This window comes from Otolemur garnettii, unplaced genomic scaffold (genome assembly GCF_000181295.1).
Source record: "Otolemur garnettii isolate 467f Iridium unplaced genomic scaffold, OtoGar3 scaffold00021, whole genome shotgun sequence".
Lineage (NCBI taxonomy): Eukaryota > Metazoa > Chordata > Mammalia > Primates > Galagidae > Otolemur > Otolemur garnettii.
In genome coordinates, this window is record NW_003852416.1 from 20,685,691 (window position 1) to 20,705,255 (window position 19,565).

At 43.7% G+C, this 19,565-nt stretch overlaps 2 protein-coding genes across 3 annotated transcripts in view; both read left to right on the top strand.

Annotated features, from left to right (window-relative positions):
- The window catches only part of LOC105886743 (ATP-dependent Clp protease ATP-binding subunit clpX-like, mitochondrial), a 2,505-nt gene extending 1,544 nt beyond the window's left edge, over positions 1-961 (top strand). Inside the window, 1 exon segment of the mRNA XM_012803636.2 lies at positions 1-961. This exon segment is cut by the window's left edge and continues 1,544 nt beyond it. Within this exon segment, the coding sequence (XP_012659090.2) occupies positions 1-593 (593 nt within the window). The 3' untranslated portion in view covers positions 594-961.
- Positions 1-19,565, top strand: part of DNMBP (dynamin binding protein) — a 126,193-nt gene that overhangs the window by 60,772 nt on the left and 45,856 nt on the right. For both annotated transcript variants that reach the window (XM_023511613.1, XM_003787269.3), the window contains exon 4: positions 3,878-5,875. In XM_023511613.1, the coding sequence (XP_023367381.1) occupies positions 3,878-5,875 (1,998 nt within the window). The remainder of the gene's footprint in view (positions 1-3,877; positions 5,876-19,565) is intronic.

Consider the following 19,565-nt stretch of genomic DNA (forward strand, 5'->3'; position numbering starts at 1 on the left):
AGTATCTTGGATTTGGAACACCTTCTAATCTGGGAAAAGGCAGAAGGGCTGCAGCTGCTGCAGACCTTGCTAATCGAAGTGGAGAATCAAATACTCATCAAGACATTGAAGAAAAAGATCGGTTATTACGTCATGTGGAAGCCAGAGATCTCATTGAATTTGGCATGATTCCTGAGTTTGTGGGACGGTTGCCTGTGGTAGTTCCTTTGCATAGTCTAGATGAGAAAACACTTGTACAAATACTGACTGAGCCACGTAATGCTGTTATTCCTCAGTACCAGGCCTTATTCAGCATGGATAAGTGTGAGCTGAATGTTACTGAGGATGCTTTGAAAGCTATAGCCAGATTGGCACTAGAACGAAAAACAGGTGCACGAGGCCTTCGGTCTATAATGGAAAAGCTGTTACTAGAACCAATGTTTGAAGTCCCTAATTCTGATATCGTTTGTGTGGAGGTTGACAAAGAAGTAGTAGAAGGAAAAAAGGAACCAGGATACATTCGGGCTCCAACAAAAGAATCCTCTGAAGAGGAGTATGACTCTGGGGTTGAAGAAGAAGGATGGCCTCGCCAAGCAGATGCTGCAAACAGCTAAACTGTCAGATTCCTGTCCTGTATATAAAGCTTTTCCTCCTTCTTTTGTTTAGGATCATAACTGTCTCTGCAGTCTGATATTAAAGGCATTTGGATCTGTCTTGGCTATCATACATGGTCAGAGAAGCCTTTAGGATAAGAATTAGATCATGTATATTATTATAACATCACATTGATTTATACAGAGGACATTAGGTGGACTTTAATGATACATTGTTCAGAAATGTACGTTATTTTGGTTCAGTTTTTTAAAAATATGCTTTAACAAAATTCTTAGGAATTCTTTTAAACAATGCAGGTATTAACTGTGGGTTTTACAATAATGTTACTCTACAAATGGGAAAATAAATTCTTTAAAAGTGAATGTTGGGATACCATTCTTTAGTGTTACCTTTTTCTACTTAAGTTTGTTTCCTGAAAATATCAGAATTTATTCATCTTAAAAATTGGTCCAGGTAGTTTTGAAGTTGTTAAAAATTTCATAGAAAAATACCCTAAAGAAACATATTCTGATGATTTGTTTAGTTATGTTCTTTGTCTTACTTGCTGATGCATAACACTAACTTCCCAAATGGTATTATAAAAAAGGCCATTCTCTTACTGGCTTGTCTGATTTATTTGCCATCTTTGATCCATTTTGGTACCATGAGTGAATAGATGGAATTGAAATCTGGCTTAAATCTTCAGGAAAAGATGATGCATCTAATTCTATAAATAGCATGCAGTATCAGTCATAGCAATAGCCATGTGCTGACCTAAATAAACTATCCTAATATTGTTTACTTACCTAAAGTACTGAGCTAGTTTTTGTTTTATTTTTTGGTGCTGAACAGTTGTTTAATTCTTTGGCTTCATAGAAACATTAAAGAAAAATTGTGTTTGCTATCTGCCAAAGTGACTGTGTCACACTAACATATAAGTTATTAATCTTCATTATTTAGCAAAACAAAAAAGGGGGGAAACTTGGGACTTAAAAATGAATATTTGGTTCCATAATTACTAAGATTTGGGTTTGGATACCTTTTATGCTTTTTTCCTTTCCTTCTGTAATGATACAAATTTCTGTATTATTCAGTTCAGTCTCATTTATAATTATTATAAATCAGTATGTTTAAGTATTTTTTTGTTTTATAGATTCTTGAGTTTTCCTTTGACCTGCTTTTTCTTACGAAAAGAAGTTAAAGCTATCAGCAAATTCTAAATCCTGTTGAAAAGTTGGGCTTTTTATGATGTATAAAAAGGGATGTAAGGAACCTATTTATGTCTGGGATAGGACCGGAAATGCACTTTGTATGTGTATTATAGAGTATTTAAGCCTAGTTGTTATGATAAGGCACAGAAACAGGTATCCTTCTTGGTCTCCCTAATAATGGTTCAAGTTCTTCTCAGGAAGCCTTTCACATTGTAACTTTGTTCATTATCTTTCTCTTATAGCATCATTTTCCTTTTTGTAGAGTGGCAATCAGAATAGCTTCTAAGTATGTTGAGGGTAATCCTCCAGAAATGGACTGGGAGACATTTTAGTCACAACAATTTATGTTTGGTTTTGGAAGTTGTTAACAAAGCATAATCAATGTTTTTAAATCAAACACAACTTAGTCTAACTACAATTTGTATCTTGAAACTTGCGTTTTGGCATTTGAATAAAACAAGAGGTCTAAATGAAAGGCAAAAAAAAAAAAAAAAGAATGTTTTAAACTGGTTGGGTGCAATAGCTCCCACCTATAATGCTGGCACTCTGGGAGGCTGAGGCAGGTGGATGGCTTGAGCTCAGAAGTTTGAGACCAGCCTGAGCAAGAGCAAGACCTCATCTCTACTGAAAATAGAAAAGTGAGCTGGGTATTGTGGCAGGCACATGTAGTCCAACTGCTTGGAAGGCTGAGGCAGGAAGATCACTCAAACCAGGAGTTTGAGGTCTCTGTAAGCTATGATGACACTAAGACACTCAACCCAGGGTGACAGAGTGACACTTTGTCTCTAAAAAAGGGAAGAGAGGCTTGGGACCTATCGCTCAGAGGCTAGGGCAACAGCCACATACACTGGACTCGGTGGGTTCAAACACAGCCTGGGCCTGCCAAATAACAATGACAACTACAACCAAAAAATAGCCAGGTGTTGTGGTGGATGCCTGTAGTCCCAGCTACTTGGGAGGCTAAGGCAAGAGAATCACTTAACCCCAAGAGTTTGAGGTTGCTGTGAGCTGTGATGCTATGGCACTCTATCAAGTATGGCATAGTGAGACTCTGTCACAAAAAAAAAACAAGGAAGGAGATTTTTGTTTGTTTGTTTGAGACAGATTCTCACTTTGTCACCCCCAGTAGAGTGCCATGGCGTTGCAGCTCACAGCAACCTCCAACTCCTAGGCTTAGGCAATTCTCTTGCCTCAGCCTCCCAAGTAGCTGGGACCATAGGTGCTGAGCCCCGGCTATTTTTTTTGTTGTTGTTGTTGCAGTTTGGCCAGGGCTGGGCTTGAACCCGCCACCCTCAGTATATGGGGCCAGTGCCCTACCCACTGAACCACAGGCACTACCCAGGAAGGAGATGTTTTTAACTGAAAATGGGGGAGGGAGGTGGGCGTGGTGGCTCATGTCTGTAATTCTAGTCTGTAATTCTAGTACTGTAGGAGGCTGAGGTGGTGGATGGCTTGAGCTCGGGAGTTTGACACCAGCCTGAGCAAGAGCGAGACTCCCATCTCTAGAAATAGCCAGGTGTTGTGGTAGGCACCTGTAGTTCCTGCTACTCAGGAGGCTGAGGTAAGAGGATTGCTTGAGCCCAAGAGTTTGAGGTTGCTGTGAACTGTGGCACCACAGCACTCAACCCCAGGGCAACTGAGTGAGACTGTCTCAAAAAAAAAGTGAAAATGGTTTTTTTAAAACCCGGAGTACCTGGTGGTAAAGGACACATTGTATAGTTTGTTAGCACTGCCTTGGTTTATTCATTGCTAGCAGTTTCACCCGTCACTGCATTTATACAATCATTGCAATGTCAACCCAGTGAAAAATGTAGATAAAGTCTTAGTGTTATTGTGAAAATTGTTTTGATCCTCTGAAAGGATTTCAGGGGCCTACCACTTTGGTTCCCTATGGGTCATTCTTTGAAAAACGCAGGTCGATAGGAATGTTCCAATGTATTAAATTGTCACACGTGTTCATGCTCTCAAAAGCCTAGGTGTATATTTCCTTGAATTTGGTAGGTGTTTAAAATGACAAGTTACACACTATTAGTTATAATAATACTGTGCTTGGGTGATGACTGAGGTCACTCTCTTTGTTATTCTTTCTTCAGGTGACCTAGTGATTCTCGATGGCACTCCCACTGGAGGCTGGCTGCAGGGCCGAAGCTGCTGGGGTGCACGGGGCTTCTTTCCATCTTCATGTGTCCGCGAGCTCTGCCTCTCCTCACAAAGCCAGCAGTGGCACTCCCAGAGTGCCCTGCTTGAGATTCCTGAATATTCCATGGGACAAGCCCGGGCCCTGATGGGGCTTTCTGCCCAGCTAGATGAGGAGTTGGACTTTAGGGAGGGGGATGTGATTACCATCGTTGGAGTTCCTGAACCAGGCTGGTTTGAAGGGGAGTTAGAGGGCCGAAGAGGCATTTTTCCAGAGGGTTTTGTAGAGCTTTTGGGGCCCCTGAGGACTGTGGATGAGTCAGTAAGTGCTGGAAATCAAGATGATGGCCTTGTCAATGGTGAAGTAGACATCCCCATAGAAGAAGAAGAGAGAGGGCCAGAGGATGACGAGGAGCCGGGCACCTATGGGATTGCCCTCTACAGATTCCAAGCCCTGGAGCCAAATGAGCTGGATTTTGAGGTAGGCGATAAAATCCGAATTCTGGCAACCTTGGAAGATGGCTGGCTAGAAGGATCGCTGAAGGGCAGGATAGGCATCTTTCCTTACCGGTTTGTGAAATTATGTCCCGACCCAAGGATGCAGGAAAATATGGTCCTGCCTCAGGAAGGCAACCTTGCCAAGATCCCCGAAACATCTTTGGATTGTTTGAAGGATTCCTTAGTAGTGGAGAAGCAGAGACATGAATCTTGTGAGTATGACACAGAGGAGTCCACCTATGTTATTTCAGAAACATCCACATCTCCCCTAGGTCATCTGACTTCTGAGAACGAAGCAAACAAAAACTCTCATCAGGATGAAGGCATCTCAGGTGGGCCCCCAAGAAGCCCGGGCATGGAGCAGGAAACGCCTCTTGCCAAAGACTCTGCTATGACTGACCCTTTGGAGGTAGTCAATGGTGTTTCCTCCCAAACTTACGTTCCTTTTCATCCCAGATTGCAGAAAAGCCAGTCTTCCTCTACAGTTGGAAGGGGCCACCTACATTCAGAACAGTATGACTTTCTGCCTCTGGAAACAAGGACTAGAGACTACAGCAGCCTACCTCCCAGAAGAACGTATTCCCAACTGAACACTCTTCAGAGGCCAGCGACCCCTCTTCACAGGGGCTCCTTACTTTCAGCCTCAAGGATGATGAAACCCAGCCCATGGATCCCTCAGCTTCAGAGCCTAGCAAAGTACGCTAAAAAGCATCACGCTCCCAAAGAGAACACGTCTACCTTTTACTTCACATCAGAGGGATCAGAGAGGAAGCCTGCTCTGCAGGGCAAGGGGCTCGCCATGGAGGCAACAACTCTTTCACAGGGAGATGGCATCCTGGACCTGGATTCTAAGTTGACACAACAACTGATAGAATTTGAGAAGAGCTTGGCAGGGCCTGGCATAGAACCAGAGAAAATTTTACGCCACTTTTCAATCATGGACTTTAACTCCGAGAAGGATATTGTCCGGGGTTCCTCAAGGTTGATTACCCAGCAGGAGCCACCCGAGAGGAGAAAGGCCCTAAGGCCACCGCCACCCCGTCCCTGTACTCCAGCATCTCCTCCCCATCTGCTGGTGGAACAGAACGTAAGACCTGTGCTACCTTTGGCTGTGCGACCCTCTCGCCCAGCCCCACTGCCTCCCTCGGCACAGCAGAGGATGAATGCAGTGTCCCCCAACCTCCTAAGCCGTCATCGTCCTAGCTGTGAGGCCCTAGAAAAGGAGGGCCCTGGGCACATGGAAAAGAGTTTGGACCAATCTTCCCCCTGTCCCCTAGTGTTGGTGAAGATTCAGGAGATGGAGAAGGACTTGGATATGTACAACCAGGCTCAAGAAGAGCTAAACTTACTGCTCGAGGAGAAGCAAGATGAATCAGTAAGGGCAGAGACCCTTGAGAATCTCAAGTTCTGTGAGAATAACATTGAAAGTCTGAATATGGAACTCCAGCAGCTGAGAGGTAAGTGATCTGGAAATAATGCAGACTGGTTTCTTGATACTCATACAAGTCCAGGTAACAGCCCACCCATGTGTGTTAGGGGTATGTTACCATCTTTGATCAACAAAAAATGATTTACATTTTTATTACCTAATTTTCTATTCTGTCACCACAATTAGATTACTCTGTCTTGATATATCCTACGACCGTAGTAGTGTCCTGACTTCATCTGCTGCTCAAATAAAGAATCTTAAATTTCAGGGACATACATACCCCTGTTGACAATTTTTATCTCCTGTACTGTAGCGTCCATAGCAGTTGCGCAGATGGAAAGTCCCCAAATATGACTTTCTTTAACCAGGCTCGATTAAAGACTAGACTTCTAGACTAAGACTCATGAGAAAACTGTGTCTGTGTATCTTTTTTTTTTGAGACAGAGTATCACTATGTTGCCCTTGGTAGAGTGCGGTAACATCACAACTCACAGCAACCTCAAACTCTTGGGCTCAAGCCATTCCCTTGCCTCAGCCTCCCAAGTATCTGGGACTACAGCCTCTACCAAGGACAACATAGTGAGACTCTGTCTCAAAAAAAAAAAAAGAAAAGAAAAAAATTTCAGCAGAAAAGAAAAGAGTATTATTGGAAATTAGAAGAGTATTATTGGAAATTAATTTTCTGAAAGATGGAAAGCAGCCAATATTGCAGAAAGAAAGGAAACCTGTAGCCAAATTATACTCAGGAAAGGATTGCTGTGCACATGGGTGCAGTTCTAAGGGAACTGCAGACTCAGATATGTGGTGGCAGGAAGATCCTACAGCAAATTTAGTGTGATTGAACGGGGGACAGTTAGGTAGCTGGGCCCCCGGTCACTGTGCTGAATAGAGCAGCAACAACATTTACTCTCAAGCTACCGCACAAAGGTGGATGCTTAGACAAAAAAGATATTCATTGAGTGTGAATATCTGAGCCCATGGGAAAATACCAGACAACTTGATTTCAGAGCACCTGAAAAGGAATCCTGAGGGACCCTGTGCTGTCTGGGTGTTACATCCCCACAGCCAAAGCAATTCCAGCATTCTCCATCATTTCCCGTACCTACAACTTTCAAGATATATCTGTAAACTATTCTTCTATTAGAGATATAGATGAGAGAGCTAAAGTCTCCTAAATTCCAGGTGGCAGGAATTTCCCAATATTCCCAATAATGCTACTTTTTATATTTAACAGTCTTCCATAGTAATGTACTTAAGACGTGCAATGTTTTGTTTTGTTTTTTTAATTTTTTTTTTTTTTTGGCCGGGGCTAGGTTTGAACCTGCCACCTCCTGCATATGGGCCCGGCACCCTACCCTTTTGAGCCACAGGCGCCGCCCAGACGTGCGATGTTTGTAAATGGATAAATGGAATAGTGGACTATGTGATGAGATGGCTGTTTTTTATTAATTCATCTGACCTCCTTTTTAAAGACTAGTTTAATAATTCAACCTGTGTTCTTCTTCTTATTTTTTTAATTTTATTTACTTACTTATTTATTTTGTAGAGACAGAGTCTCACTTTATTGCCCTCGGTAGAGTGCCATGGCAACCTCCAACTCCTCCAACTCCCCCAACAGTTCACAGCAACCTCCAACTCCTGGGCTTAGGCAATTCTCTTGCCTCAGCCTCCCAGGACTACAGGCGCCCACCACAACACCTGGCTATTTTTTGTTACAGTTTGGCCTGGATCGGGTTTGAACCCGCCACCTTTGGTATATGGGGCCAGTGCCCTACCCACTGAGCCATAGGCACTGCCCTTATATCATTATTTTTTAATTGCTAAATGTTTAATACTGTGAAAGACCTAACAGGATGTATGCAGAGTCTTAATCAGGAAATAAAAGCTGAATCCACCAAATACAGCTTTAGGTATGTTAGTGGTAAATTGATTGATTTTTCAGTAGACATATTGTTTATTTCTATTGCTAATATGATGAAATTATTTATTCCTTACAGTCATGAGCAATTCTTCTCAAGGTTATCTTTTTCTGTCTTCATAAAAGGTATATCTAACAATAAAAGCAGTCCCTCAGAAGACATAGAAGTTCATCAGTTTGATTACTAAACTTTACTCTAGTTCTGCATAATCTGTAAGGTCTGAGATTTAAAGAACTTCCAATACAGCATTTACCTAATTCTGATCAATATTATATTTACTTGTTTATTTGCCTGCTGAGAAGATAGATAACGTCCTTAGTCAGGGTGTAATTTCCCACTTACCTGGGGTGGTAATCTACATAACAGGGATTTGCTAACTACCTGGTCAATGGAATTTAGTTTACCTGGATGAAATTGGATTGAATTGCCTGCTCCAGCTCTTAGAACTTTCTGATATCTCCTCCCTCACCCTTTAAGCTTGGATTCTTGGGAAGGTGGGGCCTGCCAGCACAGAGATGCTACCCGCCTTGTCGCAGTTAATGTAGCAAAACAGTCCAGTGCTGTGCAAGACCCACAATGAAGTTCTTCTTTGTAGCTGTTGCTCCTGTTTAAGACCCTGTAATTATGTCATGAGGATTCATATTTTAGAGGTTCTACTTTCTTTGTGTGAGGTATGTTAACCTTCTATAGTTTCCTGTATCCTGAAAGTATCTTTCAACTTGTATTCTATTTTCTTTACACATAGCAAGCATAGTTGTTTTATTGTCTGTGTATGATTCTAAGATAGTCTTAGTGGGACTGTTTCTAATGTCACATGGGTCTGGTACATGTTCTCTAGACTCTTGTGTGTCTGGGGTATTTTTTACCATGTGCTGGTCATAGTATTTGGAAAATTCTCAGACCTGAGATGATGAAATGAAGGCACCTGACTCCAGAGGGGATTTGCATTTGTTTCTGTCACTGGTTTGTGGTCAGCTGCTGTTCCCAAATTCCTGAAAGATAGTAATCTTTGGAATTCAGGACAATGAACTGAAATTCCTAATGATTCCTAATTATAACTTACTCTGTATTTTTTTTTTTTTAAGACAGAGTCTCTCTCTGTGGCCTAGGCTAGAGTGCTGTGGCATCATCCTAGCTCACAGCAGCCTTACGCTTCTGGGTTCAAGCAGTCTTCCTGTCTCATCCTCCTGAGTAGCTGGGAGTACAGGTACCCACCACAATGCACAACTACTTTTTCCTATTTTTAGTAGAGATGGGGTCTTGCTCTTTCTCATGAGGATGTTGTACTCCTAAGCTCAAAGGAATCCCTGGCCCCAGCCTTCCAGAGTGCTAGGATTATAGGTGTGAAGGACCATGTCCAGCCTTTTGTATTTTATTAAGACTTTTTGTTTACATGTTCTTAAATATTAGTAGTGACCATAATCAACAGCATATACGTTTCTTTTCTTTTTTTTTCTTTAGAGACAGAGTCTTCACTTTGTTACCCTCGGTAGAGTGCTGTGGCATCACAGCTCACAGCAACCTCAAACTCTTGGGCTTAGGTGGTTCTTTTGCCTCAGCCCCCTGAGTAGCTGGGACTACTAGTGCCTGCCACAACGCCTGGCTTTTTTTTGTTGTAGTTTGGCCGGGGCTGGGTTTGAACCCGCCACCCTTGGTATATGGGGCCGGCACCCTACTCACTGAACCACAGAAGCCACCTCCGTATACCTTTCTTATGATAGGATTACACTGAAGTTTTCAGAAGTTTTGTATTTATATATGAAATAAATATATGGTGTGTTATTATGAACCAAATGTGATATGATTATATATTCTATTATTATTATTTTGAGACAGAGTCTCACTATGTCACCCTCAGTAGAGTGCTGTGGCATCACAGCTCACAGCAACCTCAAACTCTTGGGCTTAAGCGATTCTCTTGCCTCAGCCTCCCAAGTAACTGGGACTACAGGTGCCTGCCACAATGCCCAGCTATTTTTTTGCTGCAGTTGTTATTGTTGGTTAGCTGGCCCCGGCCAGGCTTGAACCGCCAGCCTTGTTGCATGTGGCTGGTATGGTAACCATTGTACTATGGGAAGCCAAGCCTAAAATAGAATTTCAAATACACAAAGTACAAGTTGCCTTTTCTGGCAGTACTGATCTTTATTTTGTGACTAATATTCCAGACTTAGAAAAAAGGTTTTTGGCCAGGTGTGTTGGCTTACGCCTGTAATCCTAACACTCTGAGAGGCTGAAGCAGGTGGATTGCCTGAGCTCAGGAATTTGAGACCAGCCTGAGCAAGAGCAAGAACCTATCTCTACTAAAAATAGAAAAAACTAGCCATGCATGGTGGTGAGCACCTATAGTCTCAGCTTGTCAGGAGGCTGAGGCAAGAGAATCACTTGAGCCCAGGAGTTTGAGGTTGCTGTGAGCTATGAGCCCAGGAGTTTGAGGTTGCTGTGAGCTATGATGCTGGTGCACTCTACCCAGGGGGTGATAAGAGTGAGACTGTCTCAAAAAAAAAAAAAAAAAGCTTTTTATTTTATGTTGATGTTGGTTGAATTGGTAAGGGTGTATCCAAAAGCATCTCTAGGCAGGGCTCATATAAGCTCATTTTCTTTTTCTTTTGAGACAGAGTCTCACTATGTTGCCCTGGGTAGAAAACTATGGCATCACAGCTCACAGCAACCTCAAACTCTTGGGCTTAAGTCATTCTCTTGCCTCAGCCTCCCAAGTAGCTGGGAGGTACCCACCACAACACCTGGCTATTTTTTTGTTTGTTTTATTGTAGTTGTCATTGTTGCTTAACTGTCCCAGGCCGGGTTCAAACCCACCGCCTCCAGTGTATGTGGCTGGAGCTGTAACTGCTGAGCTTTGGGCAGCTCATTTTCTTTTTTAATGATGGAAATACTTTATCTGCTTCTTCTAATTTTCACTTTTTCATTGAAATTGACATTACTTTTGGATGAGTTTCTGATTTTGCATTGGGAGTGTTTCATAACAGTATTTACATCTATTTGCATTTCTTCTACTAAAATATTTATAGGCTCGGTGCCTGTGGCTCAAGTGGTGCCTGTGGCTCAAGTGGTGCCTGTGGCTCAAGTGGTGCCTGTGGCTCAAGTGGTGCCTGTGGCTCAAGCCACATACACCTGAGCTGGTGGGTTCAAATCCAGCCCAGGCCCACCAAACAACAATGATAGCTGCAACCAAAAAACAGCCGGGCATTGTGGGGCACCTATAGTCCTAGCTACTTTGGAGGTGGAGGCAGGAGAATCACTTGAGCCCAAGAGCTGGAGGTTGCTATGAGCTGTGACTTCACAGCACTCTACCTAGGGCAATAGCTTGAGGCTCTGTCTCAAAAAAAAAAAAATAATAATAATTATATATATATATTTACAGATAACTATAAACTGTAGAAAATATTAAGCACTGGAAAACACTGGACAAACGTTGGGCAGTATTCAAATAATGGAACATTTACCTTTATGAGCAAGATTTAACGCTACAAAGAAATAGGTGTCAGAAATGCCAGTTGAAGGGCTGACTTTGCTTCCAAAACTTTATATTTCTTGAACCATCTCTTACAAGACTTTTATAAAGCACACTATGCAAATAGGCTTATTAATATGTATTTATTTGCATGAATGACTTACTGTTAGCAGCCCACAGGGCTGTCAGCACACACTTACAAACACATGTGTAACGTGGCAACAGCTATCAGCAAAGCTAACTGATTAGCTATGACACTGACCTGGGAACTATTTCCTGGTTCCTGGAAATGTCAACTTCACCATTTTACTGTGTGTTAGTATTCTCTGCTTTTGCTTTTAACTCAACATTGGTGAATTCCTTCAAACCCATAATATCTCTATAATACATTTATTGTTATGCTTTGTAGTCACAGGAGAATTCTAGCACTTTCTTTCATTTTCCAAATTTGAGGTGGGTGGATTGCCTGAGCTCACAGGTTCAAGACCAACCTGAGCAAGAGCAAGACCCCGTCTCTAAAAATAGCCAGGCATTGTGGCAAGCGCCTATAGTCCCAGCTACTTTGGAGGCTGAGACAAGAGGATTACTTGAGCCCAAGAGTTTGAGGTTGCTGTCAGCTAAGACATGGCACTCAGGGTGACAGAGTGAGATTCTGTCTCAAAAAAAAAAAAAGGGTCGCGCCTGTGGCTCAGATGGGTAGGGCGCTGGCCCCATATACCAGAGGTGGCAGGTTCAAACCCATCCCCTGGCCAAAAAAAAAAGTTAGGCCTTAGACTTTGTGGTTTCCTAGCACATGTTACTTTTAGGAGCCCTAATCAGAGCTGCATAGTGCTACCCTGAGAGAGTCTCATTGTAGCATATCATAGTCTTTTTCTATCTCTAGGTGAGGTTCACATGCTGAATTTGACAAATAGGGTGTGCATTTATTTCTTTATTTAGCAAATATTTATTGAGCGCATACTATGAGGCAGGTACTGGCTACACATTGATTAATAAAAAAGACATAGTATCGTTCATATTTGTATGTCTTTGAAACCTTAGTTCAAAGTCACACTGATAGTGACTTCTAATCATCCTGCCTTTCTTGCTGCCTTGGAATCATGACGTAGACTTACTTTTGGTGTTTGTCACAGTCAGGACTCAATTGTTCTAAATGAGTGCAGTGGGTGGTTAACTGCAGAATGAGTCAGCCTCCCTCCTCCATGTCAGGAACTCCTAAATCTTCCTCTTCCTAGCCTCTTTTTTTTTTTTTTTTAGACTCTTACTATGTGGCCCTTGGTAGAGTGCTGTGGTGTCACAGCTCATAGTAGCCTCAAACTCTTGGGCTTAAGGGATTCTCTTGCCTTAGCCTCCCAAGTAGGAGGGACTACAGGTGTCCACCACAATGCCTGGCTATTTTTTTGTTTGTTTTTGTTATAGATGTCATTGTTATTTGGCAGGCCCAGTCTGGATTCAAACCGGCCAGCCCTGGTGTATGTAGCCGGCTCTTTATCTGCTGAGCTGTAGGCACCAAGCCAGGAAAGTAATATTTTCAGCATGACATTGGGTGGGATTTAAGAGCCACTAAAGAGAAACAGTAGATTAATAAGCTAGAGCATTACTATTATGGACAATAACATTTTTATACTAAACTGATATATAATATTCTAGACAGTTTTTTAATTTGAAAGTATAGTTTTTCTGGGCTTGGCACCCGTAGCACAGTGGTTACAGTGCCAGCCACATGCACCAAGGCCAGAGGGTTGGGCTTGCTCAACAACAATGACAACTGCAACAAAAAATAGCCAGGTGCTGTGGCAGGCACCTGTAGTCCCAGCTACTTGGGAGGCTGAGGCAAGAAAATCACTTAAGCCCAAGAGTTTGAGGTTACTGTCAGCTCTGATGCCACAGCATTCTACCAAGGGTGACATAGTGAGACTCAACCTCAAAAAAAAAAAGGAAAGTATAGTTTTTCTATATACAGAAGAAATTTGTCATTCTGAAGACTCCTTAGAATGTGTCAGATGTAAGAATTCTCTCTTCCTATGCCTAGAAACAAACAAAAAAAAGAATTCTTTTTTTTTTTTTTATTTTTGAGACAGGAGCCTCAAGCTGTCCCCCTGGGTAGAATGCCGTGGCATCTCAGCTCACAGCAACCTCCAACTCCTGGGCTCAAGCGAGTCTTCTGCCCCTCCCTGCCAAGTAGCTGGGACCACAGGCGCCTGCCACAACGCCCGGCTATTTTTTGGTTGCAGCTGTCATTGTTGTTTAACGGGCCAGGCTGGATTCAAACCCGCCACCTTGGGTGTACGTGGCTGGCGCCTTAGCCACTTGAGCCACAGGTGCCGAGCCAAAAAAAAAAAAATTCTTCCTCAAACTAGGGAAAGATAAACAGAATTAAAAAGCCTTTTGTCTAAGATGACAAAAGTTTATGTAAAGGAAATAATCTTTTCTTTCTAGTTTCTCAGTATAAAGAAAAAAGCAAGTATTTCCAACTTGCATAGAATCTGGTACAGGGTGTTAGTGTAGGAGAAATGAGCTCAGTTACTTCCTTTATTTATTTTTGTATTTTTTATTTATTTATTTTTGAGACAGAGTCTCACTATGTTGCCCTTGGTAGAGTGCTATGCCTTCACAGCTCACTGCAACCTCCTACTCTTGGTCTTAAGAGTTTCTCTTGCTTCAGCCTCCCAAGTAGCTGGGACTGTAGGCGCCGCCACAATTCCCAGCTATTTTTTGTTGCAGTTGTCATTGTTGTTTAGCGGGCCCTGGCTGAGTTCAAACCCAACAGTCCCAGTCCATGTGGCTAGCGCTATAACCCCTGTGCTATGGGCACCGAGCTGAGCTCAGTTACTTCTAAAGCAGTGGTTTTCAACCTTCCTGATGCCGCAACCCATTAATACAGTTCCTCATGTTGTAGTGACCCCCGACCATAAAATTATTTTTGTTTCTACTTCTTAACTATAATTTTGCTACTGTTATGAATCGTAATGTAAATATCTGATATGCAGGATGTATTTAGGTGACCTCTGTGAAAGGGTTGTTCAACCCCCAAAGGGGTCACAACCCACAAGTTGAGAACCACTGTTTTAAAGGATTTTATTCTGGTATTAAATAGCAATCATAGTCGGAACCCATTAATAGTCTGTATTAATGCAGGACAGAAACTAGTATTCCCTTTTTAGATAGATGGTTTAATATATGTGAAGAGGGCAGCGCCTGTGGCTCAGTGGGTAGGGTGCCAGCCACATATACTGAGGGTAATGGGTTCGAACCCAACCCTGGCCAGCTAAAACAGCAGTGGCAACTGCAACAAAAGTAGCTGGGCACTGTGACAGGCGCCTGTAGTACCAGCAACTCTGGAGGCTGAGGCTAGAGAATCGCCCTAGCCCAAAAGCTAAAGGTTGCTATGAGCTGTGACGCCATGGCACTCTACCAAAGGTAACAAAGTGAGACCCTGTCTCTAAAAAATAATAATATTAATAATAATATATGTAAAGAAATGTAGCTTAAAATGGTTAACTGAGGGGTGGCACCTGTGACTCAGTGGGTAGGGCGCTGGCCCCATATACCAAGGGCTGCGGGTTTGAACCTGGCTCCAGCCAAACTGCAACAAAAAAATAGCTGGGCATTATGGTGGGCACCTGTAGTTCCAGGTGCTTGGGAGGCTGAGGCAAGAAAATTGCCTAAGCTCAGGAGTTGGAGGTTGTGTGAACTGTGTGATGCCACGGCACTCTACTAAGGGCGATAAAGTGAGACTCTGTGTCTTAAAAAAAAAAAATGGTTAACTGAATTATAAGTGACCCGTGAGTCACTGTTCTTAGCAGTTTATACTATAGCTCTGCAAAATTTTCTCACTCTCAGCTCCAGGCAGAGAGGTGGAGAAGCTGGAATAGATCCAAGTACTGTAAGTATAGGTTTCGGATTTCAGTGAGGCTTTGCAGTACTGTACTGTGAAAGACCTTGACCTTCAGTCACCAGCATGCATGCCATAGTACCTCTCCCTAAGTGTGCTGCTGCCTTTTGGCGTTTACCAGATGTAGCAAGACTCAACCAGTATTATGGTTCCTGCTATACTCCAGGCAGTCAGTGTTCTGGAGTTACAGCAGTGATCTCTGCCCTTGTAGGGAGAGACAAACAATAAGTAAGTAAAACTACAAGGATATAGTATGTTAGAAGGCAAAAAAATGTATGGAGAGAAGAGACAACCCCCTGAAAAGTGAGACTGTAGGGAGTCAGCCAAGCCATTTTGGTGGGCAAGGGGAATTGTCCTAGGCCGACAAGATAGCAAGTACAAGAGTCTGTCTGGTGTTTGAGGAACAGCAAAGAGGTCATTTCGGCTAGAGCAGTGGCACAGGCCTCATAGTTTATCATTCAGAGTAAGAAAAGAAGCGACATGAGAGTAATATGGCCTGACTTAAAACTCAGCAGGGACACTGAGAATAGGCAGAAGAGACACAGGTGGAGGCAGAGGGACCAGTGAGGAGGCTGCTGCAGTGACCCAAAGAGGGATGCTGTAAGTGGAGATGATGATACACACTCAGCTCTAAGAATATTCTGAGTTGGAACCAGTGCTGGTGGATTGGATATGAGGTATAAGAGAATGAGGGAGTCAAGGACGACCCTGAGGTGAGCACCTGGAAGGGTCAGAGTTGCCATTAAGGGAAGGCTGCTGGAGGAGTAAGTTGGTGGGGAAGGGAGGATGGGAGTGGAGGTCAGGAGCTCAGCTTTGGTTATGTTGGGTTCAGTTGCCCTGGTTCAGTTGGGTTCAGGTAGGAGTATTGATTAGGCAGTTTGATATACAGGCTCAGAGTTCAGGAGAGACCTTAGGGCTGGAGATACACATTTGATAGCAGAGAGCAGGTGAACATTATTTAAAGCCAGGGCATTTAGTGAGACTTTCAAAGAAAGAGCATAGATACATGGGGAAAGAGGCTCAGACTGAGCCTGTTCCATTTAGAACATTCACACCCTTCAGAGTAGATCAGAATCCATGAAAGCACCTCTTATTTCACTATATCCTGTCTTTTTGTTTGGAGAGTTACCTTTCTATCACAGGTACTGCCTTCTTTGTTTGCAGACCCTGTCTCCATAGCCATAGCAATGGAGCAGTGGAGTCATCTCTCTCTCTCTCTTTTTGAGACAGAGTCTCATTCTGTCACCCAGGTTAGAGCAGCATGGCCTCAGCCCAGCTCACAGCAACCTCAAACTCCTAATCTCAAGCGATCCTCTTGCTTCACCCTCCCAAGTAACTGGGACTACAGGCACCCACCATACTACCCAGTTAATTTTTTCTATTTTTAGTAGAGATGGGATCTTGCTTTGCTTAGTCTAGTCTTGAACTCCTGACCTCAAGTCCTTCAGTCCAGAGTAGCTGGGACTGGAAGCACACGCCGCCACACCTAGCTAATTTTTCTAGTTTTAATAGAGGCAGAGTCTCATTTTGCTCAAGCTGGTCTAGAACTCCTGACCTCAAGCAATCCTCCTGGCTCAGCCTCCCAGATGGCTGGGATTACAGGCGTGAGCCACCACACCAGGCCTCAATGGAGTCTTCTTTACAACTCTTTCCAATTATCCCTTCGGCTGAGGCCATAGAGTAGAAACCACATTCCTGGTTGAATCAGCCTTCCTGAATTCCTACTGTATGCCAGGTAATCAGGAATATAGGAGAATGTGATCTAGAACTTAGATCACATTCCAGTGTTTGGGGAGCACAGCGGACAAGGGAGATAAACCAGCAAAGAGGAAGAGCAGCCAGTCAAGCCCAGGAAAAGTCAAGTACAGAAACAGTTGTAAGAAAGGGAAAGTGATTGGACTGTGAAAGCTGCTGAGAAGCCAAAGAGAGTGAAGTCTCAGAAACGACCATTAGATTTGGTGCTCTAGTCAAGGGCAGTCTCACTGAAGTGATGGATGATAGAACAAGAGCCCTATTGGCAGCTGGACATAGTGGCTTACACCTGTAATTTCAGCACTTTGGGAGGCCAAGGAGAGAGGATCCCTTGAGCCCAGGAGTCAAAACCAGTCTCAGCAACATAGGGAGACCTCATCTCTACAGAAAAGTAAAAAAGAAAAGATTAGCTGGGGATGGTGGTACACCCATAGTCCCATCTACTCTGGAGGCTAAGGATCACTTGAATCTGGGAGCTGGAGGTTACGGTGATCTCTGATCATCTCTCTGTACTCCAGCCTATGTGACAGAGCAAAGTCCTCTTTCTAAAAGAAACAAAAAGCCCTACTGCAGTGGGTTAAAGAGAGAATGAGAGGTAAGGGAGGAGAAGCATTGACGGACCATCTGATATGCTCAAAGGTCCGTCAGAGTTTTGTTATAAAAGAAAGCAAAGAGGGCGGTGCCTGGGACTCAGGTGAGTAGGGTGCCGGCCCCATATACCAAGAGTGGCCGGTTTAGACCTGGCCCCGGCCGAATTGCAACAAAAAAATAGCTGGGCGTTGTGGTGGGTGCCAGCTACTTGGGAGGCTGAGGTAAGAGAATTGCCTAAGCCCAGGAGTTGGGAGCTGTGTGGTGCCTTGGCACTCTACCAAGGGCAATAAAGTGAAACTCTGTCTCTACAAAAATAAAAAATAAAAAAAATAAAGCGAAGAGCCTCAGACCCCGTAGCACAGTGGTGACCAGCCACAGGCACCAAGGGTGGCAGGTTCGAACCTGGCCCAGGCCAGCTAAACAACAAGGACAACTGCAAGAAAAAATATCTGGGCGTTGTGGTGGGTGCCTATAGTCTCAGCTACTTGGGAGGCTGAGGCAAGAGAATTGCTTAAGTCCAAGAGTTGGAGGTTGCTGTGAGCTGTGACACCACAGCACTCTACCAAGGGCAACATAGTGAGACTCTGTCTCAAAAAAAAAAAAAAAAAAAAAGAGGCTCAGCGCCTGTGGCTCAAGTGGCTAAGGCGCCAGCCACATACACCTGAGGTGGCATGTTTGAATCCAGCCTGGGCCCGCTAAACAACAATGACGGCTGCAACCAAAAAAATAGCCCTGCGTTGTGGCGAGTGCCTGTAGTCCCAGCTACTTGGGAGGCAGAGGCAGGAGAATCGCTTGAGCCCAGGAGTTGGAGGTTGCTGTGAGCTGTGATGCCACAGTACTCTACCCAAGGTGACAGCTCGAGGCTCTGTCTCAAAAAAAAAAGAAAAAAAAGAAAGCAAAGAAACAAGGTGGTAGCTGGGGAGTGGACACTGGGTGGAGAGGCCGGAGGAAGTTGTTTGTAAGGTAGGAAACATCAGCTCGTGTTCACAGGCTCACAGCACTGATCTGCGGAGTGCATGCATTGAAGAAGCAGAGAGGAGAGGGCCTGACTGTCATCAGGAGGAGGGGGATTCAGTGACCAACAGAAAGAGTGGCCTTAGATCAGAACAGAGACAGCTCCTCCACTGTAACTGGAGGGAAGCAGAGCATGGGTTCAGTAGCATGGTAGGTTTGATGGTAAAGAGATGAAGAAACTGGCTTAGGTTAAATAGCCTTCCTAAGATTATACCAGCTAGTAAGTGGAAGCCAGGATTCAAAGCCAGGGCTATCGAAGTTTATGCTCTGAACTAGAGCTAGACTGCCCTCTACATAGTATTTAGCATGCACCCAATAAATGCTACACACATCAATTCATTAAACATTTAAGTACCTACTGTGTACCCTATCTGCAGAGCTATGCTGAAGATAGGAAGATTAAGGTAGATATGGTCCTTGCCCTCAAGGACCTTGCCCTATAACAGAAGGAGATAAGCAGGTACTATGAAGTAACACAGTTCAAGGAGAGAAGTATTTGTAAGGCACTCTGGACAATAGCAGGAACTCTAAGAATCCAAGAGCACCCCTGAGGCAGAGTCCTAGAAAGTGAGGAGGGAGTCCTAGAAAGTGAGGAGGAGTTGACTTTCAGACTGGAGGAATAGCCGAGGGCAGTTACAGAGGCATTAACAGCTTAGGGAATTATATTGTCTTGCTAGGTGCTGGTGGTTGTTTCTGATGTTTTGTTTTTACAGTTTTCTCCCTTTTCTTCCTTCATCTTTTCTCTACCTTCTCCCTCTTTTCTCTGTCCTGTGAAATCCTGCTGGCCCAGCCCCCTGTCTAGGACATGTGCCAGCTTATCTGTCCATCCTGGGCGTCACCCAGATGGATGTGATGACCTGCTCTCCCTTTTGGGCTATGGAAAAGGGCCAGTGGAGTGTTGCTGTTGCATAAAGTCAAAGGAAGAACAAGGGAGGCATGACTGTCTGCAGGGTTGTATCTCAACAGCAGTCCTAGCATAGAGAAAAACTAGAGAATACGCTCCCCTTTCCCTCACCCCCATTTCTTTGTACTTACCACTTGAAAATAGCAACCCAGGCTCGGCGCCTATAGCTCAACC